Source organism: Brienomyrus brachyistius, chromosome 7 (genome assembly GCF_023856365.1).
Source record: "Brienomyrus brachyistius isolate T26 chromosome 7, BBRACH_0.4, whole genome shotgun sequence".
Lineage (NCBI taxonomy): Eukaryota > Metazoa > Chordata > Actinopteri > Osteoglossiformes > Mormyridae > Brienomyrus > Brienomyrus brachyistius.
In genome coordinates this window covers 18,609,385-18,634,121 of record NC_064539.1, presented here as the reverse complement: position 1 = coordinate 18,634,121, position 24,737 = coordinate 18,609,385, and the positions used below count along the sequence as shown (strand labels likewise).

The window sequence follows — 24,737 nt, the reverse complement described above, 5'->3', positions numbered from 1 at the left end:
TACTCTTCATATGTGGCAAGCATTTCTGAAAAGTACGGCTTACCTATTAAGGAAACAGGTATCCATTACTGACATTTAAGTTTTATTTTTCATTTATATTCACATTTGAAATAATGAGTAAGTAAGTATCAATCAGCGAAAGAATTTCTTATGTTAGAAATTCTGCTTTATTTCTCGTTCCATTTACTCTTCTAATTCCAGTGAGAAACAAAAATAACTGCAGATACGACACAGAGGCAGAACACCACTGATGTTTGTCAAGAGTGGGTTCAGGATGAAGAAATGTAATTTTCTGTAAGATTTAAGCCAAGCAAACCACAGACAATTACACTGCGCTAAGAGGAAGCGACTCTTACTGGGACATAGTGTCATAACCCATAATCATGTCCCAGTGCATTTTGATTTAAAAAAAAATGCAGGTCCCTTACTTATCAATTAGCAATGATTAATTTATCTTCAGCGCAAGAGATGCTATTTATTTATTTAAATTGCACGTATGAAATAGGTCATATGGAGTGCTTGTTCATTTCACTCTTAGAAATCGTACAGTAATTGCATGTTTTTCCATAGATACCATGCTGTTACATTAATATTACAATAGCTACAGACTCTCACATGAACGCCAATACAGTCTGGAGAATGGTTAGTGTATTTGTTTACTAACTTTCAATGTATTTTTTGAATGTCTTTTCTAAACATACCATGGATTATCTGCAGTGAGCTTTTGAGCAAAATACTGAAAATGTAAAAAAAAAATGCAAATACAGCCCCATAATGAGATAATGCAAAAGTATCAGGCTGTTGTATAATCAGTTTGGGTCTATTACTTATAACTCAATAAGCATAACATAACATAGCTACCTTTAAAAGAAAATCATATTTATGTAGTATAAGATAAATAATAAGCATTATTAAATACAAATACTGTGAGACTCACATAGTCTGGAAGTGCGGCATTGCCTTCTGAGCCCATCGGACCTCTCAGGGACTGCGTGGCCTGCTCCAGAACCTTATTGTGCTTTTTGGACAACAGGGCAAACAGGCTGACAAGAGAAGGAGGGAGAAAGGACATGAATGAGCATCTGATTCATAATAAAGCCAGATCAGTACGTTATTTTACAAAAGACGAGAAAGAAATACCTGTAATTCTGTAAATATCCAAAACAATATAAGTATCTAAAATATATATGTTTACATATGGTGCGTTTTCACTGCCGTATGGGAACCAACCCGTACCTAAGCCGTACTGCGAAGGGAGACTAGTTACTGCAAGGTTCCGGCTCGCTTTGGTTTTCCACTGCAGAAGGGTCAGCTCGGGTTTGTAGAGCGACAGAGACGTAAATCCAAAGAGACGCCAATTTACTGTTCACTTGGTGGACACCATGATTTACTGTGAGCTACTTACCACTAGCACGTCTGTCGGAATCGCTGTGTTATGCTACGATGAAATGCTAGTGGAATTACCATTCATTCGTGTAAATTTGCATTATCAATCCATTCTGTTCGGTAGCTATCAAGTAGGAGTTCGGAAAATTTTCAAGTTCTGAGTTATCGGGAATGCACCGGCACATTATGATGAGCTTGACCACTAATAACAAATAATATATGGAATATATGCCTCAGATAATCCATGCATGTTGGTGCAGATCAGTGGTATTCCCATGCAGTTTGACCAATCAGATGGCGGTGACACAACCAGCTTGGTTTGGTCACACTTTTGACCCTGTTAGTAAGCAGGACCATGACAGGTACGGCTTGGGTACGGCTCGGGTACGGCTCACATACTTTACAAAGGAAAGCCACCAGTTCCCGGTACACCTTGGGTACGGCTCGGTTCTTGGTGGCACTGGAAAGGCAGCCATATCTTACCATAAAATTACTGATGCTCTTTAAAATATAATTCTCTCCATTTGAGATCTTCTGAATGACTGTACTTGCAAAGCAAAAACCTATAAAATGTTCTTGAGTCTTAAATATATGGCTACCTACAGAGCAAGTTCTCTTGTGGTGAACAGTATCAATGGACCACAGGCCTTGGATTCACTAAAAAGAATAGTAGCAATGGGAAAATAAGACCCAAATCAACTCCTTGAACTGTACCGAAATAGACATAAATTTGCGTTACTTCAAGGGATTGTATTAATATAAAACAAAATTAAAGCTGAGGCTTAACCATATTAAAATTTTTAATGTAATTCTTGTTCTAAGTTACAGTATAGCTGTCAGAAAATTCTAACATTTTTCAGAAGGGGCACCATACACTATGTAAAGTGCAAAATAGCTAAATCGTGCATTTAGCCTTGACTTGCAGGCGTACGGGTCTTAGTTCTTACTCAGAAAATAGGAGAACACATCCGTCTCAGATGAAATTAAATCAAATTCACCAAAGCTAATTATGGCAGCATATGTACAGGGTTGAACACGTCTTTCACCAGTCATGGAGGACGGCTCACATCCAAAGTGTCAGAGACGATATGGCAGATGGTTGGGGTAACCCCCCCCCCCCCCCCACGCAGGGGTAACCCCACTGGCGATTATCATACCGACGATCAATGCAGCACGACATGCCAGGCAAACAACACTGCTCACAAGGAAGAAGAAGCCAAGCGAGTGAACCAGGCTCTATGAACAGTCATAAAAAAATAAATATGCGCTACAGAAAAGCTATGAGATGTTTACGTTACACATCACTGCTAGACCGTATGCAAATGGAAAATACTGAACTGCCATGCAAATCTGAAGCTCTCAGTGCATGAGGTCATTTAAAAATCAATGAACATAATGTTTAGGTCCTGGATGATACATTATGATTGTCAGTATATTTACTATGAAAACAAACGACAGATACACAAAAGGAAAATAAAAAAACAAATTCAAATCATTGAGTGCTTAACATTAAATTACTCATATTCTGATATGCTGACTGGAAAGATCGATCTATCAAGTCTTCCAGGCCTGTGGCAGACTGGTATCCAAACATGAAGTGGACTACAAAGTAACAAAGCCCTCAAACAATTATCACAACATATGGCCACGGACTCTGAATTGTGAAGAAACATCTACACCTCACAAGCACACACCTCTAGCTCCTACCGTCTCTCAGCTGACCTTATTTCACCCTAAAAGCTAAGCCATTGTTTCCCAACCTGAGCTCACATCTTTGCCCCCCCTCCAGTTCCCGGTCAGACAGTCCACATTTTATTTCTCTACCAGGAGAAAAAACATGGACTGTCTGTAGGTCTCCGAGAACCGGAATGGGAAACACTGAGCTAAATGGTCCAATCAGTGTCAGCTAGACACCAGACAAGACATTCTTAGTACAAACAAAACAAAAGAATGAAGGAAAATAAAGAACACTAGTCATTCCCTTTTTTAATGCATTAATGTAGACCCTAATGTTATAACCATACAAAAATGTGTCTCTAAAACATCAAAATTAACAAAAAATGCAAATCATACCATCCATCCATCCATCATCTACCGCTTTTCCGGGTCAGGTCATGGAGGCAGCAGTCTAAGCAGGGAAACCCAGACTTCCCTCTCCCCAGCCACTTCATCCAGCTCCTCCAGGGGAATCCCGAGGCGTTCCCAGGCCAGCTGAAAGACATAGTCTCTCCAGCATGTCCTGGGTCTTCCCCGGGGCCCCCTCCCGGTGGGACATGCCCAGAACACCTCACCAGGGAGGCATCCTAATCAGATGCCCGAGCCACCTCATCTGGCTCCCCTCGATGCGGAGGAGCAGCGGCTCTACTCTGAGTCCCTCCCGAGTGACCGAGCTCCTCACCCTCTCTACTTCATAGTATTTTGGAACAGTTGCACACAGTTGAAATACATAAAAATTTAATACTGTAACAGTTTCCATGTGCAAAAAACTTGCACAACTGTATTTCAGTGGTAGCTCTGATTATAACAACTGAACAAATGGAAAGAAATTAAATAAAAACACTAAAAACCTTCTAAACCATAAGATAATATCCATTCCACAGAACAACTGAAGAGACATGGTATAAATGCTGTAGTTTACTGAATGCAGCATTTCTGAATCCAACCCCTGTAATCTAAACTCAAATCTTTCAAGACTCCATACCTTAAAAATCAACGAATCAGCCAGAGTACTGAAATGAAACTGATTGGCATAGAATTCTGCACTGATCTCAAAAACCTCTACAGTTGTTGCCTCTAAAGTCATGCCATTAGATGCATCATTGATTAAACATTCCGGGTGTTGACTAAGACACAGTACAGTTTTTTGGTATGTTACAAGTCAGCTGGCTACAGCAAGGAATCAGAGGTGGGTAAATTCAGGTGCAGAGAGCAAAAGTCCAGACCAAGATTTTGTTTGTCACAATCAGTGTGCCCAGCTGGTTGTCAGACAAAGTCTTGGTCTGTACTTTTACTCTCTAGACCTGAATTACGTACCTCTGACTATAGTCCACATCAATCAACTGCCATTCTACAACCATCCTGTCTCAACATACTCCAGGGCACATCAATTATTCTCGCAAATATTGAACGGAAGAGAAACAGCTGATATAAATAGAGAAAACAGAACTCGGACTCAGAAGGTGGCATTTTGGGGACCAAAATAATATTTATAAGATTTTCATATCACGCAGCACAACACAGCAGCTGGATTCATTTTAAAGTGACCATGCAAGGGCTAGCAGAAAATCCTAGAAATACAAAACTCTTCATGTCACATTGTTGCACGGACTGTTCGCTAATACATTAGAGACAGATCTATTCAAATAAAAATACTATAGATCTGATACCATTTTATTTTTCTCTCCCTCTAAAAAATAAAAATCCCTGCACATGTATGAGTCTAAATTTCTGTAAAATCAAACAGAACAGAGGTTTCAACCCCAGAAATGTTTATTTCTTCGGGTATCTCACCAGCCCATCTACTGCATACATCCAGCTTAGATGAAGCTTCTTCAAATATCTAAACAACTAGCGATAGTTCAGCTTAGTGGGTGCACAGATGGAATAAACTACTCACACAAAATCAACAGAATGGACAAAAAAATTATAAAAAAATTCCCCTCACTCTAGAGCGGATAGTAAGGCTGAGTTCCTGTCTCCTTGACAACATAACAGATCATTAAACTTCCTGACAGGAATACATTCAATTACTGAACACTGAACAGTTGGCAAGGATGTAAAAATAAACGTCATGCACAGCCTAAAATACAACTGTAAATGTGTTAAGGCTATTCAAGCGATGAAAAGAGGTGAGGTGTTATGCTCACCGGGTCATTAAGATTGATTAAGCTGCAAAGTGAGCCTTCATTGAGTGTCACACACACCGGTCGTGCTGCTGGGGTTTATGGACCAGCAGAGTAAGAACGGCCCTTAGAAATGGCAGCGGCCAGTCTCAGCTTTGACAGTTTTCCAACAAATACAAGAAAACCTGGTTAGAAATACAAGCTTTAGAAAAGAGAAAAGCTAACGTGAAACATAAGGTAGATTCTAACTCTCAATGGGAGGTCATTTGGGATCAAAGCACGCAAAATTTAAATGTTAAAAGAATTACAGTAAGAATATTTAATTCATCCACTAAAACATCTTCCATTCTATTCTGGACAGGGTCACAGGGAAAAGCTTTCATCATGCAGTTTTTAATTTCATTATTTCTTTGCATAATAACGCTGAATTCTATTTGTTTGAAACAGCATGATAAAGTTACGAATCACACGCAACCCAACAGACACTTTTAAAAACCACTGCCTGGAACAAAATTTAGAAGAAAATTCACTTCACAAATATTTGTAAAGAAAAAGCAAAACTCATTTCCAGACATATTTTCCCCCTAAACATGGTTTTCATGACTTGTGACATAAAAAGCACGTTATTTCAATCATTTGGGCAAATACTCCGCATCGTGCAACAGCCGGTACCGATACTTTCAAATGATCCAATGACTCTAATGACCCAAGAAACATAAAACGGGCCAAATCTTAATGAGAAAATGTCTATGATTAAAATATGAAAGTCAGAACATGAGAAAAATGCCAGAGATTAAATCTAATGATGGCAGGATTTATTAACAAATTCCCTGGATATGCTTAACGATGTTGGATTAACAGGCTGATTACGCACATTTTCTTTGTAAAACTCAAAATCAGAGTAGAAAACTAGTAATCAATTTTGCAGCACTGTTCACATATGGAGAAACGAACCCAGATTATATGGTTTGGATACATAATATTTTACATACACAGGAAAACAGAGACAATAATAATAATGGTAATAATAATAATAATAATAATAATAATATAACAGTTTATTGACCACCATGGGAAAATTCTCCTGTCTCCCACCCCATTCTTGCTCTCCATGACACACAGACACATATGTAGGTGAGAGCAAGCTTTGCAGCGAAAGGCAGCCACCTGCAGAGGTGTCCACGGAGCCGGGGATAAGGGCCTTGCTGAAGGGCCCACGGACATGTGACTATTCTGGTGAGGCTGAGCTAGAACCAGCGACCATCCCATCACCAAGGCATAGCCTGCTGAGCCACACACTGTACTTCTACACGAAACAAGTCCACCTCAAAATGTACATTACATTAGACATTACATATACAAGCTTTTCGTGTTCGACCTAATCATCAGGCTGTGGCCACAAGTCCTACGAGAGGGTCTAGCTGCAGACGCCTGCAGAGTGGAGCTCCACCCAAAATACGTCACCTCCGCAGGAAACGCATCATCGTTAAGGACGTAAAAAAAGCTCCGGTTAGGGTTAGCGCTAAGGTTTATTTGCTGTGACACAGAGTTGAGGTCACATATTTCTTATGGAGGTGACTTATTTTGGGTGGAGCTCCACTCTACAGGCGTCTGCAGCCGCACCCTTCTCCACCATTAAGTCCGCTGGAACGTTTATGACGTGTATGACGTCACTGTCCGCGGACGAATTTGTGTCCGCGGAGCTCTGGACCCGCTGAACATGATCGAGTCGCTAGCGTCCAATTTAAATACCAAAATGGATGCCTTTGACAAGCGTTGGGGCAGTTTGCAAACCCTGCAGATTATGTACAAAGTAATAAGATCGTCACATACATGTAAATGCGTGTGCATGTGCGTGCAGACCTGTCCCGAATTGGAAATCTCACGCCAAAGTTGGTAACCGTGTGAGCTGCCTCTGAATTTGTAGAACATGGACATAAACACCACTGCCGTGGTACGTGTGCAGGGAATATCAGAATAATAATTTACATTATTAATAAAAATATAAATACAACATGATGTGCGCTTGTGCACAGTATGCGGGTACACATATGCATAGTCGATACGTGAGTGTTGCGCTTGTGCAGAGAAGTATGAACCAGTCTATAATGCTGTATATGTGGCAGCAAGATTCAGCTTGTTGAAGTCTTAGTTCCTAGTTTTTTCCAACAGTCAAACGTTGCACATTGTTTTCTTTGGTTTTTGGAAAGCTGAACAGATGGATAAAAAAGTTCCTTGAAAAAAACTGACATTCCCATTAAGCACAATTATAAACATGATTGGTCAGGCTATTTGCAATCATGAAGATGATTGGTCAGGCTATTTGCAATCATGAAGATGATTGGTCAGGCTATGGGGACATTATTGTTGTGGAAGGTAGGGCAGAGAGTACCCTACCCAAGAGGAACCAATAGGCTGTCAGATATGTTGCCTGGGGAAGAAAACAGCTCAGTTTTCACTTTGTCTCTGACATTCGTGACATCTGTAGGGTTTCATTATACACTTATCAGGACTTTATAGCAGACTTTTATGTAAATGACAGTTAATTCCCTCACCAAATGTATCAAGGCATGCTCACTACCTCTCATGCATAGAACTACCTGCACTGATTCTCCAGTGATTCTCTACATCAGTCTTACTTTAACCTTAAAAGGATTTGCCTTATTATAGTTCGTTTAAGATCACCTAATATATTCAGTAATCAATTCTTAACTGAAATAGGAATTTTACCATTGCTTGCTGTCATAAACATAATTACACATTTTACATAAAAACCTTATAACAGGCATTTGAGTGGAATCCGGATACGCATTTATACAGGTACACAATGCAAAACATCTAAGTAGTCCACAATCTTTCAAAGCTTCCTTTTAAAAATGAAAAATCTTAAAGAACTATGTTAAAATTGCGGTCAAGGATGAATCTGAGGAAATGCACTTTTCATTCAAGGTATTTAAGCAATGAATGAAGTATCTTTGACTACGGGATGAATTCTGGTTCAACATAACGTACAAAGAAAAAGAAAGAAACAATGGAGCCAAATACGGGTCAGCAATCATGCAGGCAGCAGCAAGTGAACATGCAACAGCCAGTTACAGGAGAGGTAAGAGGGCGGAGATTGTTAACCTGGAAGCATAGGACCTGAGAATCAATGAGCAAGTCAAGCGTGCAAGCTCCTCCCCCGCGTCGCCCACGGCATGGAGACAGTGCTCTAGCCGCCTGCAGCCGGTGCCAGGAAAATACATACTGTCCAACACATACAAGTACCTCCGCATGTGGCGGCTGGTGTAACTGGAAGACAGAAAGAAGGATGTAAAAAAAGAGGAAGTTGTTCAACTTACTCCCCCCCCCCCCCCTTCTTTTTTTTGTAAAAAAAAAATAAAATTCTGGGTTTCGGGGTCTTGAATTAGGATACTAAAGAAAGATTCACTCCCAGGGCATTTCTTTCCATTTCCCCCTCTCCGTTTTGTAAAATAAGCATCTTAAAATCATTATATTAAACTGCTGGTGAAGAACAGAAAACAAGGAGTGTGAGAGTGAGTGTGTGTGAGTGTGAGTGTGTGTGTGTGTGTGTGTGTGTGCGTGTGGTCTTCCCGGCCGGAGGTTCCGTGATAAGAGCGAGCCCGTACAGGACTCCGGTGTGGGGGAATGTTAGCCCGTGTGGTCTGGATGCAGCCCATCCTAAACAACTGTCTCCTCTCAAATACAAAAGCTGCCCATTCATGTTTTTATTCCCGCTCTCTGCAGAACGGCAGTGGCTGCGACAGCTTGTAGTCATTATGTTCTCCGATTGCTGGCTTGCTGATTACAGCAACACACTGTGGAGCTCCAGTCTGGACGACTTTCATTTAGGCAGCGCAAGACTCCATCTGAAAGCACTTCTTATTTAGCTTGGACAAATATAAAGCTTACGATATATGAGGATGGCCTGACTGCACACTGTAAAAAAATATTATTTACAAATTACTCCAGAACAATTATTCATACATTACAAATGCTCAGATTATTTCATGTAATGGATTTAACAAGAACTGCTGCTAACTTAACTGATGTCATGGAATCATTCTACTGTGGAATAATTCTCCAAATTTTTTTTTTATATATATACCAGAGCAGAAACGCAATTCACATTTTTTTTTTGTAAACGTACCATTTGCTAAAAAAATAATGGATGTATTTTAACTTCTTGCAAAAGCATCGATCCATTCAAAGGTTGGGGGGGTTATCTGGATCCTAACCCAGGCAGCACAGGGCACAAATCGGTACTGCAAAATGCCAATATTGCTTTGTTTTCAAAAGAAAAAAACATCACAATGCTGAAAGTGCCAAAAACAGCATTATCTTACCTTGAATCTGCTTTTGAGTTATAGAGTTAGAATTATAGAGTAGTGCTTATAGAACAGAATTATAGTATAGAATTACATATAGAATAGAATATTGTCGCATTCCTACAACAGCCACAGCGAAACAAAATACATTCATTCACAGGTGCAAAAAAAAGTCACATTTTCAGACTAAATCACTAACAATAGTTTGCTAAATGTAACAAAACATAAGGCAGCCATCATCAGCTGGAGTTCTTTTGCATTTCTAGTTTTTGTGTCCAAAGATCAAATATGAAGCGATTAGATCTATCAGTTTAATTATGAAAAAAACTTGAGAATAAAAATGATCTTGGAAGGATGATAAAGCAAGAGTAGGAACGATCACCACAGACGACACTCACCCTGGGACACTTTGGCAAGAGTTTACTGTACAGTTTTTGTTGCACCTAGGAGGACACTCGATCATCACTGCAGTTCAGCTGGAAACTACCTTTAGTGGTTCTTTCTTCACCAAACCCAAAGTGAGCTGCAATAGCTTCACTGCTAACTCTGCATTGCCTTTGGTCTGAACAGTCCTTCCTCATGTGCACATCAGGTGCCATGTTTTTAATTCACTTCATACTGTACATGCCTACATGCTGAAGCATATAATGAATGCAGAGTTCGACATTATGTTGCGAATGCAATGTTAGACATTTATACGTCCTTCTATTTGTCACTACATAAAAAAAATTTAAAGAATAGAAATATAATACTGTATTTCAGTCTTTAAACAATGCATCCTGCCATTAAATCTCTCAAAAAGTAAAGGTCTATCCCAGGGCTGGACGATATGCTCTAAAAATAATTCCACAATATTCCCACAATATCATGATATGTATCATGATACTCTGATGTCTATATCTGGAAAACAGCAAAAAAAAAAAAAAAAAAACACGTGGTTTTAATTATGATTATGATTATGACAACCAATTTTTTATTTTCTTTTTACTAATATTTATGTACCTTGTTTCAGGTATAATGATAAATGATGCCATCAGTAGACTCCAGAGGTAGGTTCAGTTACTGAAGGCACAAATCCAGACCAAGATTTTGATTCAACCATCCAGTTGAGTATAAAGAGTCACAGAGTACTCAACTGGTCAGTTCAAACAAAACCCTGGTCTGGCTTCGTACTTTATGGACCTGAACTTTCCATGTTCACAGACTCATACCAGACTCATGCATTATAACTGTTAATTATGCAAGAATACTAGTGATGATATGAATGTTAAAAATCATGACATGATATTTTAATTGATATATCGCCCAGTCCTATTCCATCCATTCATCCTTCCTCTAATTCCATTTTTCCAAATCCGGTCCACGGGGACCCCCAGACAGTCCATATTTTTGCTTGTTCTCAGCTCCCTTCTCAGGGTCCCAGAGAACTGGTTTAAGAAATACTGTTCAAACAGCTTATCTTGATCAGGGTTGCAGGTAAGAAGTAAATAATTTACTTAAAATTCCGTCAACACACTCAGCTATTCTTGGCTTTATGCAAGTTTTATGACTGTAAAGCTAAGCACCCACTGAACTGTATGGCGGCCAGTAAAATCATCCTTTTAATTACTAGAAATATCAATTCATAGATTTGCTGCTGCTCTACCATGCATGTACGAAGAGAGATACTGACAGACTGAAAGGATGTAAGGATTGTCATAAATAATCCAGTGGTAGATTTTTCAAGTTCTTGGCAATTGCAAACTTATCTGTGAAACTCAGGGCAAAGGATACATTAATCTATATTCTGATTCGACCGCAAGCTAATCTGAAGCCGATTTCTCCAGGTCTATATTAATCCAACCAACATTAATGTAATTCAAATGAAGATAATGAGTCTACGAGTTCCAGTTTATTTTTATGAGAGAAGCTTTGGTTACTTTTTTTTTTTGAATATGCTTATTAAAACTGAAATAAGATTTGAGTTTGTTTCAGTATAAGCAGCAGTGTGTGATTTTACATACAAGCTTTCGTTGAACATGGTTATGCAGATTACACAAAATCTTATCACAGGTGTATAACATTCTATTCTATGAAAGGAACGAGGATTCATTAATCTTCAAGAGAATTATTCCAATAACATTCAAACAACTGGACTATTTACAGAAGCTTGCATAGGATTTTCCCCTTACCCACTGACAGTAATGAAGCCTTCCGCATTATTAAGCTACTGCTGACGGGAATTGCCTACATAGTCGAAGCCTGGGACTGGAAGAACAGAATTCAATATCAGCATGGCTCAGCACTCCCACTCATGTCTGCTTCAAAGCGTCTGATTAGCGAGTGTGATCAGAGGAATATTAAACAACTGAACACTCCCCTGGCCACTGTCTGCCAAACACAACACTGGAGGAAGGAGGAAGGGAGCTGAGGGAATAAGCTCCATCGTTGGCTTCAATTTGTCTCTGAAAATTCTGAAATAAGGCATTTGTTCTGAGCGCCGTCAGACAGTACTGCGTATTCACGGAACGTGTAAACAAACTGCAGGACTATGAGTACCATGATGATCCGAGTACTTTCTAAGGGTCTAATGGTTCTGAAACCGAGACCAAAACAGTGACACAAATGTTCACAAACTCGTATTGCGCTTTGGGAAAACACTGCCGCAGATGCAGACTGTTGAGCTCTCATTACGTTACTAATGTTACAAACGTCATTTTTCAACTAACACCATAACACATGTAAACCACAAAATTATTGTTCTATTTAAAGTTACAGCAAGCTGCATATTTCGTAAACTCCACGTTATAGCTATTTTGCTGTCACCAAACAGTGTGTGTGTCATGTGATTATTTTGGTCCAGTCACAACTGAGTGATTACGCCATAGTAGGAAAAGCTAGTTTAGCTTCATTAGCGCAAGACCGATAACCCTCTCGATTGCACCAATCTGTTGGTGATTAATAAAACCAAGACGTTTCTTCTTTGTTTCACCTTATTCACAGTCCGCCCTCACCCCTCAAAAAAGAGGCCTGAACTAAACCGTGACTTTAGAGTACTGTTACACCCCTAGTACTTTTACATATAAAATGCATATTTCCACTGAAACATTACTCACTTAGGGAGTATGTCAAAGTATTACTGCAATATAGAGCACAGAGGAATACAATAAGCTATAAGCTCTTTTGGGTAACAAATCTAACATGACAACGAAGTGTTTAAGCTTTATGGGAGGAAGATTTTTATGTTTTAATGTTGTGTAGTTATATGGCTCTGGAACTGTTTGAATGAACCAGGCAAGATGCAAGAGGCAAAGCTCTTATGCACTACACCCTTACCTATAACATCTGAATGTACAACTGTCTAAATTTGCTACGAGAAAAACTAATGAAATGCCTAAAACTGCTGAGAAAAGGACAAACCCAATCACCCATGAGGAGAATGTAGAAAAATAATAAACCCATCCACCCTGAGGGTAAAAGCTACGATGCTATGAAATCACAATAATTCAGACAGATAGTAGCTTCGAAACTCAAATTCACTTCGTTCACTGAGCCCGTTGCTCTTTCCGGCAAACTACCAAACACACTGGCTTTAGCACAAAAGAACAGACCAGTGACATAACCAGCTTCCCCTGCCAATTTACTGCATTTAATTACGCCGAGTTAATTCCTGAGTACAGCATTATAATTTGTGTAATTGGCTTGTGCATAACTGTGTTCCTGCTCATTAGGAAGGTTACTAAGGGGAAAAGATTCATGCAATTTGTTGCCATCTTTCCAACTTTCTGACAGGTTCCTCACAGTGTTTGATATGGAGCACAATCCGGGCAGCAGTACCGTAGATTTTCAAAAGGTGCAGTTAAAAGGATGTGGGAATGATATACATGACTCTACTAAAAGAGTCCTGTTCAGTAACTCCAATCCCCACCAGATCATAAACAAACTTTCACACTGAATAGTAAAGCAGCTTTGGTACAGGACTAATGGGCTGCTATAACATACAGGTTGTACATAATAATAATAATAATAATAATAATAATAAAAAATCCACATCCTTTAAACATGAAACTATTTAATAAAAGGCCAAGAAATATTTACGGTTTTACTTTACTAAAACTAAAAATGTCGACTCTCGCCTGAACGCTGGCACTCCTCAGTTTACCACGACGGAGGTTAGCATGCTAAAAGCCCATTCTCTGTTTTTATTTAGTCTAAAAGGAGTAACACAAGGTCTGGTGGAGCACAGGGAAGAATGAGGGGCAAGAGAAGCAAATCAACCGCACTGCTCAGAAACAATAAATGATTATCAAAACATTTTCGTTAATTTAAAACTGAAACGACAAAGGGACAAACCAAAATTTATAGCGAGGCCATTATCAGGATGTTTTAGTGCGACTGCCTCTCTGTAAACATCACTTTAAGACTAAGAAGATGAGGCATAAAAGATCACTATCATTACAATCCCAGGAAAAGCAGTGGGAGAAAACCAAGCCTGGGTGACGTTATGCAGCAAAACAAACGGGTTGGATTAAACTTTCCTGTCTGGCTGGTTCACTGCGGCAATCAACAGTCCCATGCCGAGTGTGATGAAGAACACACACGCAGACAGATTTCGTCACAAGACCTGAAGAATGTAATGATTTGTGATAGTTATGCTTGAGACTGCATCTGATATAATAGCAGTGAGGCCTACACAAATGAAGGCTTAAGTGGACTATGCAATATCCATTCTTCCCATCCATTTTCCGTATCTGCATGTTATATGCAGGGCCGTGTGGTTCCAGAGCCTACCCAGGAAGCCACAGAAACAGGACTCAGCCTTTGGAAACACTTATATACACTGACTGTAGCCATAACAGTAAACGCATCCTGGTAATATTGTGTCAGTCCCCCTCGTGCTGTCAAAACTGCTCTGACCATCAAACCATTCCTGAACCATATCCTGAAGGTGCCAGGGTGCATGATCCTGCTGAAAGAGGCCACTGACATCGGGGAATACTGTTGCCGTGAAGGGATGCAACTTGGTCTGTAATGATGTTTAGGTAGGTGGTACGTGTCAAAGTAACATCCACATGAAAGGGAGGATCCAAGGTACTTTCTTCCCATAGTGCATCCTGGTGCCATCTCTTCCCCAGGTGAACGACACACTCGCCCCCAGCTGACCCAATCATGTAACTGAATATTCTCTCCCCACACACATCAGTGAACCTTGGGCGCCCATGACCCCAACATCAGTTCTCTGGTTGGCCTTCCTTGAACCACCTTTAGTAAGTATTGACCACTACATACCGGGAACAGCCCACAAGACCGGCCATGTTGGAGATGTTCTGACCCAGTCGTCTAACCATCGTAATACGCGATGTGTAATACGCAAGGTAAATCTGAACATGTGATTTACCAACATAACTGAAACACTTGTGTCTCAATTAACTGATCAAATGTCTACAGAACTAAGGATTGCAATTAAATATATGTACAATAAAAATATAACAGTATTTAATCGAGTAATGTGGAGGTAAACAAGTATGCAGACTCAAGTATGTATAATTTTTGCATAAATCAAATATAGTAAGCAGCATATCATACAATTACATTAATGCAATTGTGACATGACTAATAACAGTAATAAGCATATACAAGATAAGCAAACATAAATAAGCTTGGTAACCATGAGCGACAGATGTGATCTAATGGTTGTTTGGGAATATGAGCTTTTTTAGCTCTGTGATGGGCCTAGAAAAGTTGACAATATGGTTACATGTCATGTAGGTGAGTAAAGCTGATAAGTAACTTATATGAGTGCTGTTCATATTCTTAGGGTACTGCCGTTAGCATCATTCTAAGGTCAGCCACAAACCCGTCGATTCACACTCCCCACTGAACCCCCCATGGGGACGACCCCGTTTCAGGCTTGTGTGATAAGACAAGAAGAGTTATAAGACGTTGCTCTCTTGTTCCTTGCTTGAACTGTGTTTTGGCCTCCAGCCATGATTTCTCCTGATCCATTTCCTGACATGCATGTGCTGTACTGGCCGGCAGGCTCACCTGATGATACGCTGGGCGGCGTACTGGTGCAGGCAGCGAAACTGAGCTGACATGTTGGCCAGGGCAGCCAAACAGTTTGTGTGAAGGTACTTGTCCTACGGACAGATCCGAAAGAAACACAAAGCACTCATCAGCTGCCAGCCCCTGAAAATGACGGCAATTTACCAGCTATCCAGAGCAAAAGTGAGTTTTTGGGTTATTCTTAAAAGGGTGGACGCAGCAGGGAGCTGGCAGACTTACCCTGGTCCTGGTCATGTTGAACTGGATCGTCCGGATTACCACAAGGATCAGGAGGCTCCCGAGGGAAATCTCAGTCAGAGAGCGCTCCGTGTACCAGGTGATGTTCTTCAACATCTGCAAGGGGAATACAGAGGGAGAAGTGAAATGCTGACAGCTGATGATGACTTCATTGTGGTCAGGGATCCCTGGCACAGAAGTGCTTTCATCCAGTAGCATTGCACTGTTACTCCTATCCTTCCCAAGCTACAGTTAGTAGCCAGAGTACCTGAAGGAAACACAGACACGCTAATTCAAACGTCGTGCCCAGCAGAGGTCAAGTTTTCCTGTAAAACTACTTCTGTAATTCTAGAAGACTTAAAATTCTTGAAGAATACAAGTTTCATAATTCAAGTTTGATACCACAACACCATTAAATTACATAAATGACAAAATTTTAAATAAAAATTGATCTAATGCTCATTATATTCGCAAAGCAAACCCAGAAAAGGTCTGGCTGGCAACATAATTGCAATTTCTTTGTTTCAAGAGTATATATAACAACCGTTTTTTATTCTCTCTGCTAATTTAGTGTCATCGTACTTGACATCAAACGTAAGGTTTGTTTAAGGCAGCAGGCAGTAAAGCACACACTCTAGCGACCAACAATGATTTCCGGTTCAGGACCCCAGGAGACCCTTTAGCGAAATATACCCAGCTATCTAAATAAGTAAAAACGTATAATTGTAAGCTGTCATCCATGGTGGATAAAAGCATGGGCTAAACAAACTCCATTACATGAAATAACAAATATAAACCCCACAGTCTACTATTTGAACTCTTTAAGCAAGGCTTACACACACATCTGTTGCAACATGCCATATGCTTTGTAAGTATAGATATTATTATAAGCATTTGTTGTTTGCTTATGGTAGAAGATCACAAAACTAACCCCTGGTGTTGCAGTTATAGACTGGCTTTGAGTGGGTGTTGGCACAACACATGCTTATTTTGGCACACAAGCTGTAATTAAGCAGCTCTGAAAAGGTTTGATTAAAACTACCAGTCATCTATGGAAACCGCTTGTGTCTTACTTGTGAGTTTGAGGGTGGGGGCATTGAATTTTACAGTAAAACTACACTGGAAAACACCGCTGCAACTGGATTTTTAATGAAACGTTATAGCGTCGTATTAATGAAATGAGCTAAAACACACGCGTGCACTACATGCATGAGCAAAACAAATAACAGCTTTAAAATCAATTGTTACAGATGCAGACCCCAGAATGCTGAGCCACAACAACTCTGGCTGCAGCATTTAGACGTGATTGAGGAAAAGGACCTAATGGCATCTGGGGCAAATGGGGTCATAACTGATGCACTCCAAGGGCTTTGGAGGGCCGGTGGGGGGGGGGGGGGGGGGGGGGGAATGACACCAAAATGTACATAGTGTGAAAAAGACTGCGTGGAAGGAAATGCATTAATGAGTCCAAAAAATGTTGCCTGACTTTGGTAATATCCTCCAACATTCATTGGATGCCTGTAGGAGTGAATCTTCTTTTACATCTTTTTGTACTGTAACCTCAAATGCAACAGCAAATCTATCAACTGTCAGAATGTGTGGGCGACAGGCCTTCCGGGCTGCTAACTCCCCTCACAATTAATTCCAGAGGACTTCTCTTGACGTTTCACAATGAAGACCTGTGCCCAGGCGCGAGTCTCAATACCGTAGGAATTGTGGAGGCTGGCTTTGCGTGTTACACGTGGTACTGAGCCAAAAGACGCTGTAGACTTCTGTTCGAATGGTAGTCAAGTTATTGGAAGCTGTAAAAACACTGATTGTCTTGAGGCTATGTGATGTTATTTTAGGGATAAAAAGAATGGTTGTGTTAATACATTTATATACGAGTAACTGCACAATGAGCTAATGCACTGATCGTGATGCACAGCCACGTGTGGCATTTACAGACGTGAAGGCTATGGTTCCTGTGTGAGACTCAGGGGTCCTGGTGTTGGTCCTGGTGTTGGTCCTGGTGTTGGTCCTGGTGTTGGTCCATTTAAACCATGCTAATGAGAGGCTTACTGACCTCACAGGCACTTTGAGATTAGATATGCACAACAGACTAATTGCTTTTGACACAGTTCATCCATTTACCAGAATGCATGCAACAATACAAAACTCATGCAAATGCACACATGTGCAAACATTTCAAAATTAATGTTGCGCTGCTAAGAAAGCCAGTTCAGAAATTTCAACATAACTTTTGAAGGGAACAACACGCTTTAATACATCAAGGGTCGTAACATTATAAATGCATTCAATTAGGAGAGAAATAGCATTAAATCATCTTTGTGTGAGCAGATAGGGCTGCTTCATTACGGCAAACAGAGCGAGCCCAAGAGGATTAGGCAGGGCTCCGATTTCACGCTTGTTTACACTCCTTCACTTTGTTTGGTTAGTCACAGAGGTTTGAAATGCTAAAATAATGCTGACATTAATCACACTTTTTTTTCTTTTTTAATTAATTCACTACAACAGCGCATTCTATAATCAAAACCTTCCATTTTCCAGCTGTACAGTTTTAAAGACAACCGTGTAAATCTCCTATTTGCATTATAAAGTATTTTGACATCACTACAGGTGATACAAGCAAGAAGTACAACAAAACATAATTAAAAACTAAACATCTCAGTGCTTCAGTGTTGCACTGCAATGTAGCGAAATAATGGTAATAGAAATTAGTTGTGATCAAAAGTCATTTATCTACATTTTTGCACAAGTCAAGAGCAATGCGGTGATTGTTATGGATCTCGGCTCCTTACTCTGAAGGACGTCAAAAAAATTAATGTCCTAAAATAAAAACACTCAAAAACACTCTGCATCAACCGGAATTAACAATGTGAAATACGCTTTGGCAACATGACACAAAGGAAACCTGAATTGCAGAAATGGAGCTGAGTTTGCCGTAGCTGGTAGCGAATGACCTGTGATTAGCGGCACTGCCAAGGCAGGTATGGGTGAGTTGGGCTGGAGGCCGACGTCTCTCAGCAGAAGCAGACATGCCTCTGCTTGCCTAGTGCAGAAAACGACTCAAAGGAAGCTTAATCCGGAAAACCAGGCCCCTTGTTCCCTTGTTAGGAAACCAAGATGAACGGTGCTCTGCGAAAAACACAGGGTGCTGTGGCCATATTCTCCTGCCCAGTAGAACAAATGAACAAACTTTCTGCATGTATGTTTCATTAGACTGGGTTCAATTCCCCGACAGAGCAGCAGTACGCCTTGGTGAGACCAAAGGCATACTTTTCAACATAATGATCTCAAACTGCAGCAACTGTACCGCTATCTTATCAGGCTACTTAGCAACTATGTTAACAAGCCTGCCTTTAAAGAATACGGAAGCCAGCCAACAATTAAATTCATTAATTCACAGAAGAATGATGGCTGCTGCAGTAAATACTACTGCGAATGGGGGGAAAAGCCATGTTTCCTGTTCAAAAAACTGATTTTCTTTTAAAATTATTCTTATCCAGACCCACCACAGCTTGTCTGAACATATTTCCAGGGCTTTAGGTGCCATATTTTCACTTGGGACTGTGACAGGTTGAATCAGAATACGGTCTACACAAATTACACCGAAACCTGTGAGCAGGGCACACAAATGGGCTCCAAAAGTAGACGAAAACCAGAAAACACCCAGATTTCAGGTCTATCAGTCTACAGAAGCAGGACCCTAACACTGACAGACCAAATACAAGCTATGTGTCATATGTATACTCACAATACTTTTGTTTTTTTCTGATCAGTGGGGAAAAAAATGCCTATTTAGTGCACTGCACACTTTTTTTCGACAATGCATATTTCAGGGAGTGAAAATGTACCCGATGCAAAAACAGCAGCCGTCAACGATGCAGACGGTGACAGGTTTTGCATTCCGGAAGAATAACGCACACTGCGTTATAATTTACGGCATAATGTACATTTCTACAGTGATTTGAGAGCGGGTATACAAAAGCGAAATCTCTCACCATGTACACAAAAACAGACTGAAGGGAGATGCTCTCCGCAAAGCTACTTTTTAACATGCAGAATGTGTGGAAACCGCGCAAAAAGAACTGGCCCTTTTCCAGCCCTCGATACAAGATAAAATGAATGGGGTTTCAGACATGTCAGCAGATATAAATGAAACATAACACGCTGAAAGCCCACTGAAGGAAGGGGCTGCAGAGAGCGTCGAAGAGCATGCTTTTCACAGACCATCAGGATTGTGATGCTGTCATTCCTCCATATGGCACAATTGCTGCATGTCTATTATCAAGACATGACTGTACAAGATGGAAGCATATTGCAGATAAACAAATATTTCATTAGTGTTGAATGCTTGGCGACTGATGGTGTGAAAGATTGTCAAAACAAACTACAGAGGAGCATCAACATCAAGATGGTACCAAGTATATCTGCCATATGTTGCTGGTATACGTTTTACATATAGAGAAATGTATAGCCCATATGACACTAATGATGAATCTCAGCATTTGATAATACACACATGGACTGATGAATGAATGTTACAAAGTATAAAGCAGAAATAAGAATACCCTTGTAACACAGTGCAAGTGAAGCGTACCTTGAATGGTTCTTGGGGCAAAGACACAAAGTAGCATTTTGAGAAGAAACCAAACTTGAAGAAAATAAGATGAAATAACAGTATTTTGCTAGTTACTAACTTAAATTCATGTATCGACTATCACGCTGGTAAGTTCTCACTGATCGGGTAAAACTAAGAACGAGATATGAAGCACAAAATTTATCAATTAAACGCACAAGAAAAAGTGAGTACATTCATTTCCCATAATAGACTGCTTACTTAAAGTAAGCGATAACCACAGCAACGACAAGATCAGACTTCTAAGAATTATCAAAGCTTACTTGTTTTCCTTAATGCAAGAGACACATGGGAGGTAAATGTAGCCGATTATGTTTAGGATTAGATGCTATTAAAATAAGCTGTCAAGTCATATTTGATTTATCCGTTGTACGTTATGTTGCTTACTGCGCACAGGTGATTATTTAGCTATAAAAACATGCAATCTCATCTTGACGCTGGCAGCGGCATGTGTGTGGCCAGATTTCAGAAACACTTTATGCTTCCATACACAATGCCGACAGAAGTTCAGCTGGACAGGTTTGCTCCAAAATTCAACTGCTCATTGACAGATGTATGGCAAAAAACCACAACTGCACTGCAGGCTTTGGCTCTAAGACCAACACATCGGTTTGCAAAATTAACTCATTCATATGCAATATTAATGAGACCAAATCACTCATGAAAGATACTACATTTTTTCCATCAACTACCTGCAGAATTAGGTTAGACTGACTTCCTTACTAAACCAGAACGATTTCTGTTACACACGCATACTCACGACTTCATGAATGGATCGGTTGAATGTGTCATCCTCCGTGAGGATGAGGAGGACGATGAGGGCCATATAGACGTGATGAGAGTTCCTGTCCTCCACGTGGTAAAGGATGTCCAGGATGGGCATGACCTGTGAGGAGAAGGCCGCAGTGAGCGATCACACGCACGTCACCACAACCCCCGCATTGCAAGCGCATGGTGCACATCTATGTGACCGCGTCCAAAACGCCAGGCTCACAGACTGTCTGTTGCCATGACGTCAGACACGGGTGTGAAACGCGGCATTCCAAATATACAGACACAAGGTGTCAGCTGAATCAAAAATACCAGCTATACCGTGGCGCTTATACCCACAGCAAGGTGCCACACGTCTACAGTAGAACACGAATTAAGAACACTTTTTTTGGAAACTATTCCAATTCACAGCACCTACCTGCATATAAACAGGATATGTAGATGTGTTACTAAGCTCACCGGCAGCTGACTCACATGATTGGTCTAATGAGTCAAATAAAACCTCCCCAGGAGACTGGGAGAAAAAATGTCACCGTAGGGGAAATGGCTCATGCGCTCAGTAACGTACTTAAGACCTGGTGAGCTCTTGTCTGCCATCTTACGCTCCTGAGCAGCTGCCAGCCATCTCCCGTGTCCCATTATGTCAATGGGAGTGACCGGGGGCCAATGGCGCAGCCTCAGTGACTAAGATCACCCCCCCAGCATACCGATACCTGTCCCTGGGTGCTACTCCATTACATCAGCTCAGAGTCTCACTGTCACAGAGCTCGCTGCAATCTCTGCTCAGTTAAAAATTTTCAAGAGCTAAAAGACTGCCTCAGAATCCGAATTGTTTTTTTTTTGTTTTTTTTAAACAACTGAACCACTCGATCATTGTTGTTTAATATGGTGTTAATAGTTGACAGTTCCATTGCGGATATAAAAATACTCATAAATGCAACTTTTTTCTTGGAAAATCCATTTATGCTGCAATGAGTCATGGATACCAAAAGTGACTTAATGGTAGATGGTGAAATGATGTGCTTCGTGTTTGGAGACATTGTGAAATAATTTGTTGGTGAATAGTGAGACTGAGTAATGTTTGTGAACGGGAATGTCATCATTGTGGGGAAGTGTTTAAAAATGTGGAGAAGGTACAGAGCTTCAGCCAGACAGCCACCCTCACTGGCACAAATACGGTCAAAACTCGGAACCACCCCGACACTGACATGCAGCTCTACTGTAGAAATTTCAATTGCATTACTACAGAACACTACTAATGTTCTGTGAAATAATAAGACTACACCAATCATTCCCAAATTAAAGAAAAGGGTATGAAAACATAAAAATTTTTTAGTGCAATCAGACCATCAGCAAGCAAAATACTAACTCAATAATTAATTGAAAACTCACGGTGCAGAAAAGCTATCAATGGGAAAGCAGGGGAAGTTGCATAAGTGTGTTTGGGTTCCAGGGGGAATAATCAGCGGAACAGCAGGATGCAGGGAGTCGGGTCAGCTGGAACTTGGACATGAACGTGAAAAGCAGAGGAGAAGTCTGTGGGGGCGCCCCAGCTCACCAGGTTCTCCATATCGGTGCGGGACAGCACGTAGGTGCGCACGTTAGTGTTCTGGTGCAGCAAGGTGTACAGCAGCAGAGTGGCCTGATCCGACCTCTGCTGGTCACACAGGGCCGTGTACAGGCTGTTGAAGTTGATCTGGAAGGCGTGCAGGTTCGGCGATGGGATAGACGATGTATCTGAAAGTGACCGGGCGCATTTAGGGTCAGGAGTGCTCTCCAAATTCAACCCAATATCACATTATTAGTACAGTTATTCTATTTTTCAAAAGAAATTGGTTTCAGCAAGCTGTAACAAAAAAAAAATAAAAATCAACAATATAAATATATAGAGTAGTGAAATTCCCTGTCAACGTCAAGTACAATTACTTGGTAGCTAAAGATATTATTCAAGTATTATGACCAAAAGTCCAATGCAACGGGACAAACCACATTACTGCACGTAGGCAGGATGTTCTGGAACACACTGACGACCAGCTTTTTAACGACATTACCATATTTTGTTCAGATTAACTGCTCGGATTAAGAAAAAAAAATACAAATAAGTACTATAAATCTAAGTAATTTTTGCCAAGCAATTTAAACCACAACAGCATAAATGAATAATTCAAATACATGACAGGATCCTAAGGAGGTGAGAATCTTTCCCAGCATTCCTCACTGCATCATGGAACTAACTGCTAGCAGAAATTAAAATGTGCATAAAAGCTGGACAGTCAAATAACAGCCAAGGCCATCCAGGCCAGCAGAATGTTCCGGACGTGTCCCTTTAAATTAGCAATGACATAGAAACACGTTGCCACATCAACTTAAAAAACCAACAGAAGTAAACTCTGGAAAAATAAACAATAGCATAATGTAAACTCAGGAAGCAGGCAGACTGGCGGGGAATCTGTAAATGACGGCTGCTGAATCACAAAGAAAAGAGCCGCATTGCGGGGAGGGGGGGGGGGCGAATAGCCACCCACCTTGCGTGTTCTTGAATGACTTGATGGCCTGTCGGTAAGGATTGGGCCAGTCGGGGCCATCGGACAAGTTGGCCAGCACCAGCAGTAACAACAGGCTCTGATTGGGCAGAGGTAGAGGCTGCTGCTCTTGGTCTGGGCTCAGCTTGCTTCCGGCACCCCCGAGCGTGAAGACGGTCCAGAGCCCACCTGGAACGAGGAAGGGGAGCAGCACAGGCATTAAGAGCAGACGACACATCGGCCTCACATGACCCCCTTCAGATCACCGGAACAGTGGAATGCAGAACTAAAATACCGACGTAAAGACCATTTATTGAGGATACAAGGCTCATACAGTGCTGGTTTAGCTTTTCTCTATGCTGCCCTCTAGTGGTCAAAGAACATAAATCAATCTAAAGGAGTGTCCCTAGCACTGGGCTAAAGCTAATCTTGAGAGAAAGGACAAAATTTACTTTGAATGATCAATTGCTGTGCAAAAAAAAAAAACAGTGTTATGGGAACCAGGACTTTGACAGTTTGACACAGTTGAGTGATTAACACAAATAAATGAGGATGCAAGGAATAGGAGTGAGAGACATAGCCTTTGCTATGATGCCAATAATAGCGATAATTAATGATCCAGCAAATTTGAGTGTGGATCCATTTGTTGAGCAGCATCAAAGAGCAAACTTTGGTGAACGCTAAGATTCAAGAAGAGCTGCCTTTAGTCTGTTAGACACAACAGAAGGCATGTGATCTGCGATGAGTATTTTTTTTGGACCTGTTTGCATGATACAGTAGCCCCATGAACCTCATGATCAACGCACTCACTCCCCAGAAAAAAAATCGTAATCCTCAGTGTGATATTTAGCGACTCAGAAATATTGGTAGACTAGACTAAGAGACGACAATCTTGTGACTAACCCTTGCCCAGACCTGGCACCGGCGGCGCCAGACCGAGGCTCCTAACCCAAGGTTCTGGCATCACAGCTTCCAGAGCAACCCA

At 40.8% G+C, this 24,737-nt stretch overlaps 1 protein-coding gene across 4 annotated transcripts in view; it reads right to left on the bottom strand.

Moving 5' to 3' along the window:
• dym (dymeclin) overlaps positions 1–24,737 on the bottom strand; it is a 77,368-nt gene that overhangs the window by 20,150 nt on the left and 32,481 nt on the right. For 3 of the 4 annotated variants that reach the window (XM_049019730.1, XM_049019731.1, XM_049019732.1), the window contains exons 9-14: positions 23,756–23,941; positions 22,789–22,967; positions 21,220–21,345; positions 15,821–15,934; positions 15,581–15,675; positions 938–1,043 (exon numbers count right to left, since the gene is read on the bottom strand). In XM_049019730.1, coding sequence (XP_048875687.1) covers positions 938–1,043; positions 15,581–15,675; positions 15,821–15,934; positions 21,220–21,345; positions 22,789–22,967; positions 23,756–23,941 — 806 coding nt within the window. Of the gene's footprint in view, positions 1–937; positions 1,044–8,354; positions 8,520–15,580; positions 15,676–15,820; positions 15,935–21,219; positions 21,346–22,788; positions 22,968–23,755; positions 23,942–24,737 lie in introns of all 4 variants that reach the window. The other variant, XM_049019733.1, reaches the window with a different exon arrangement.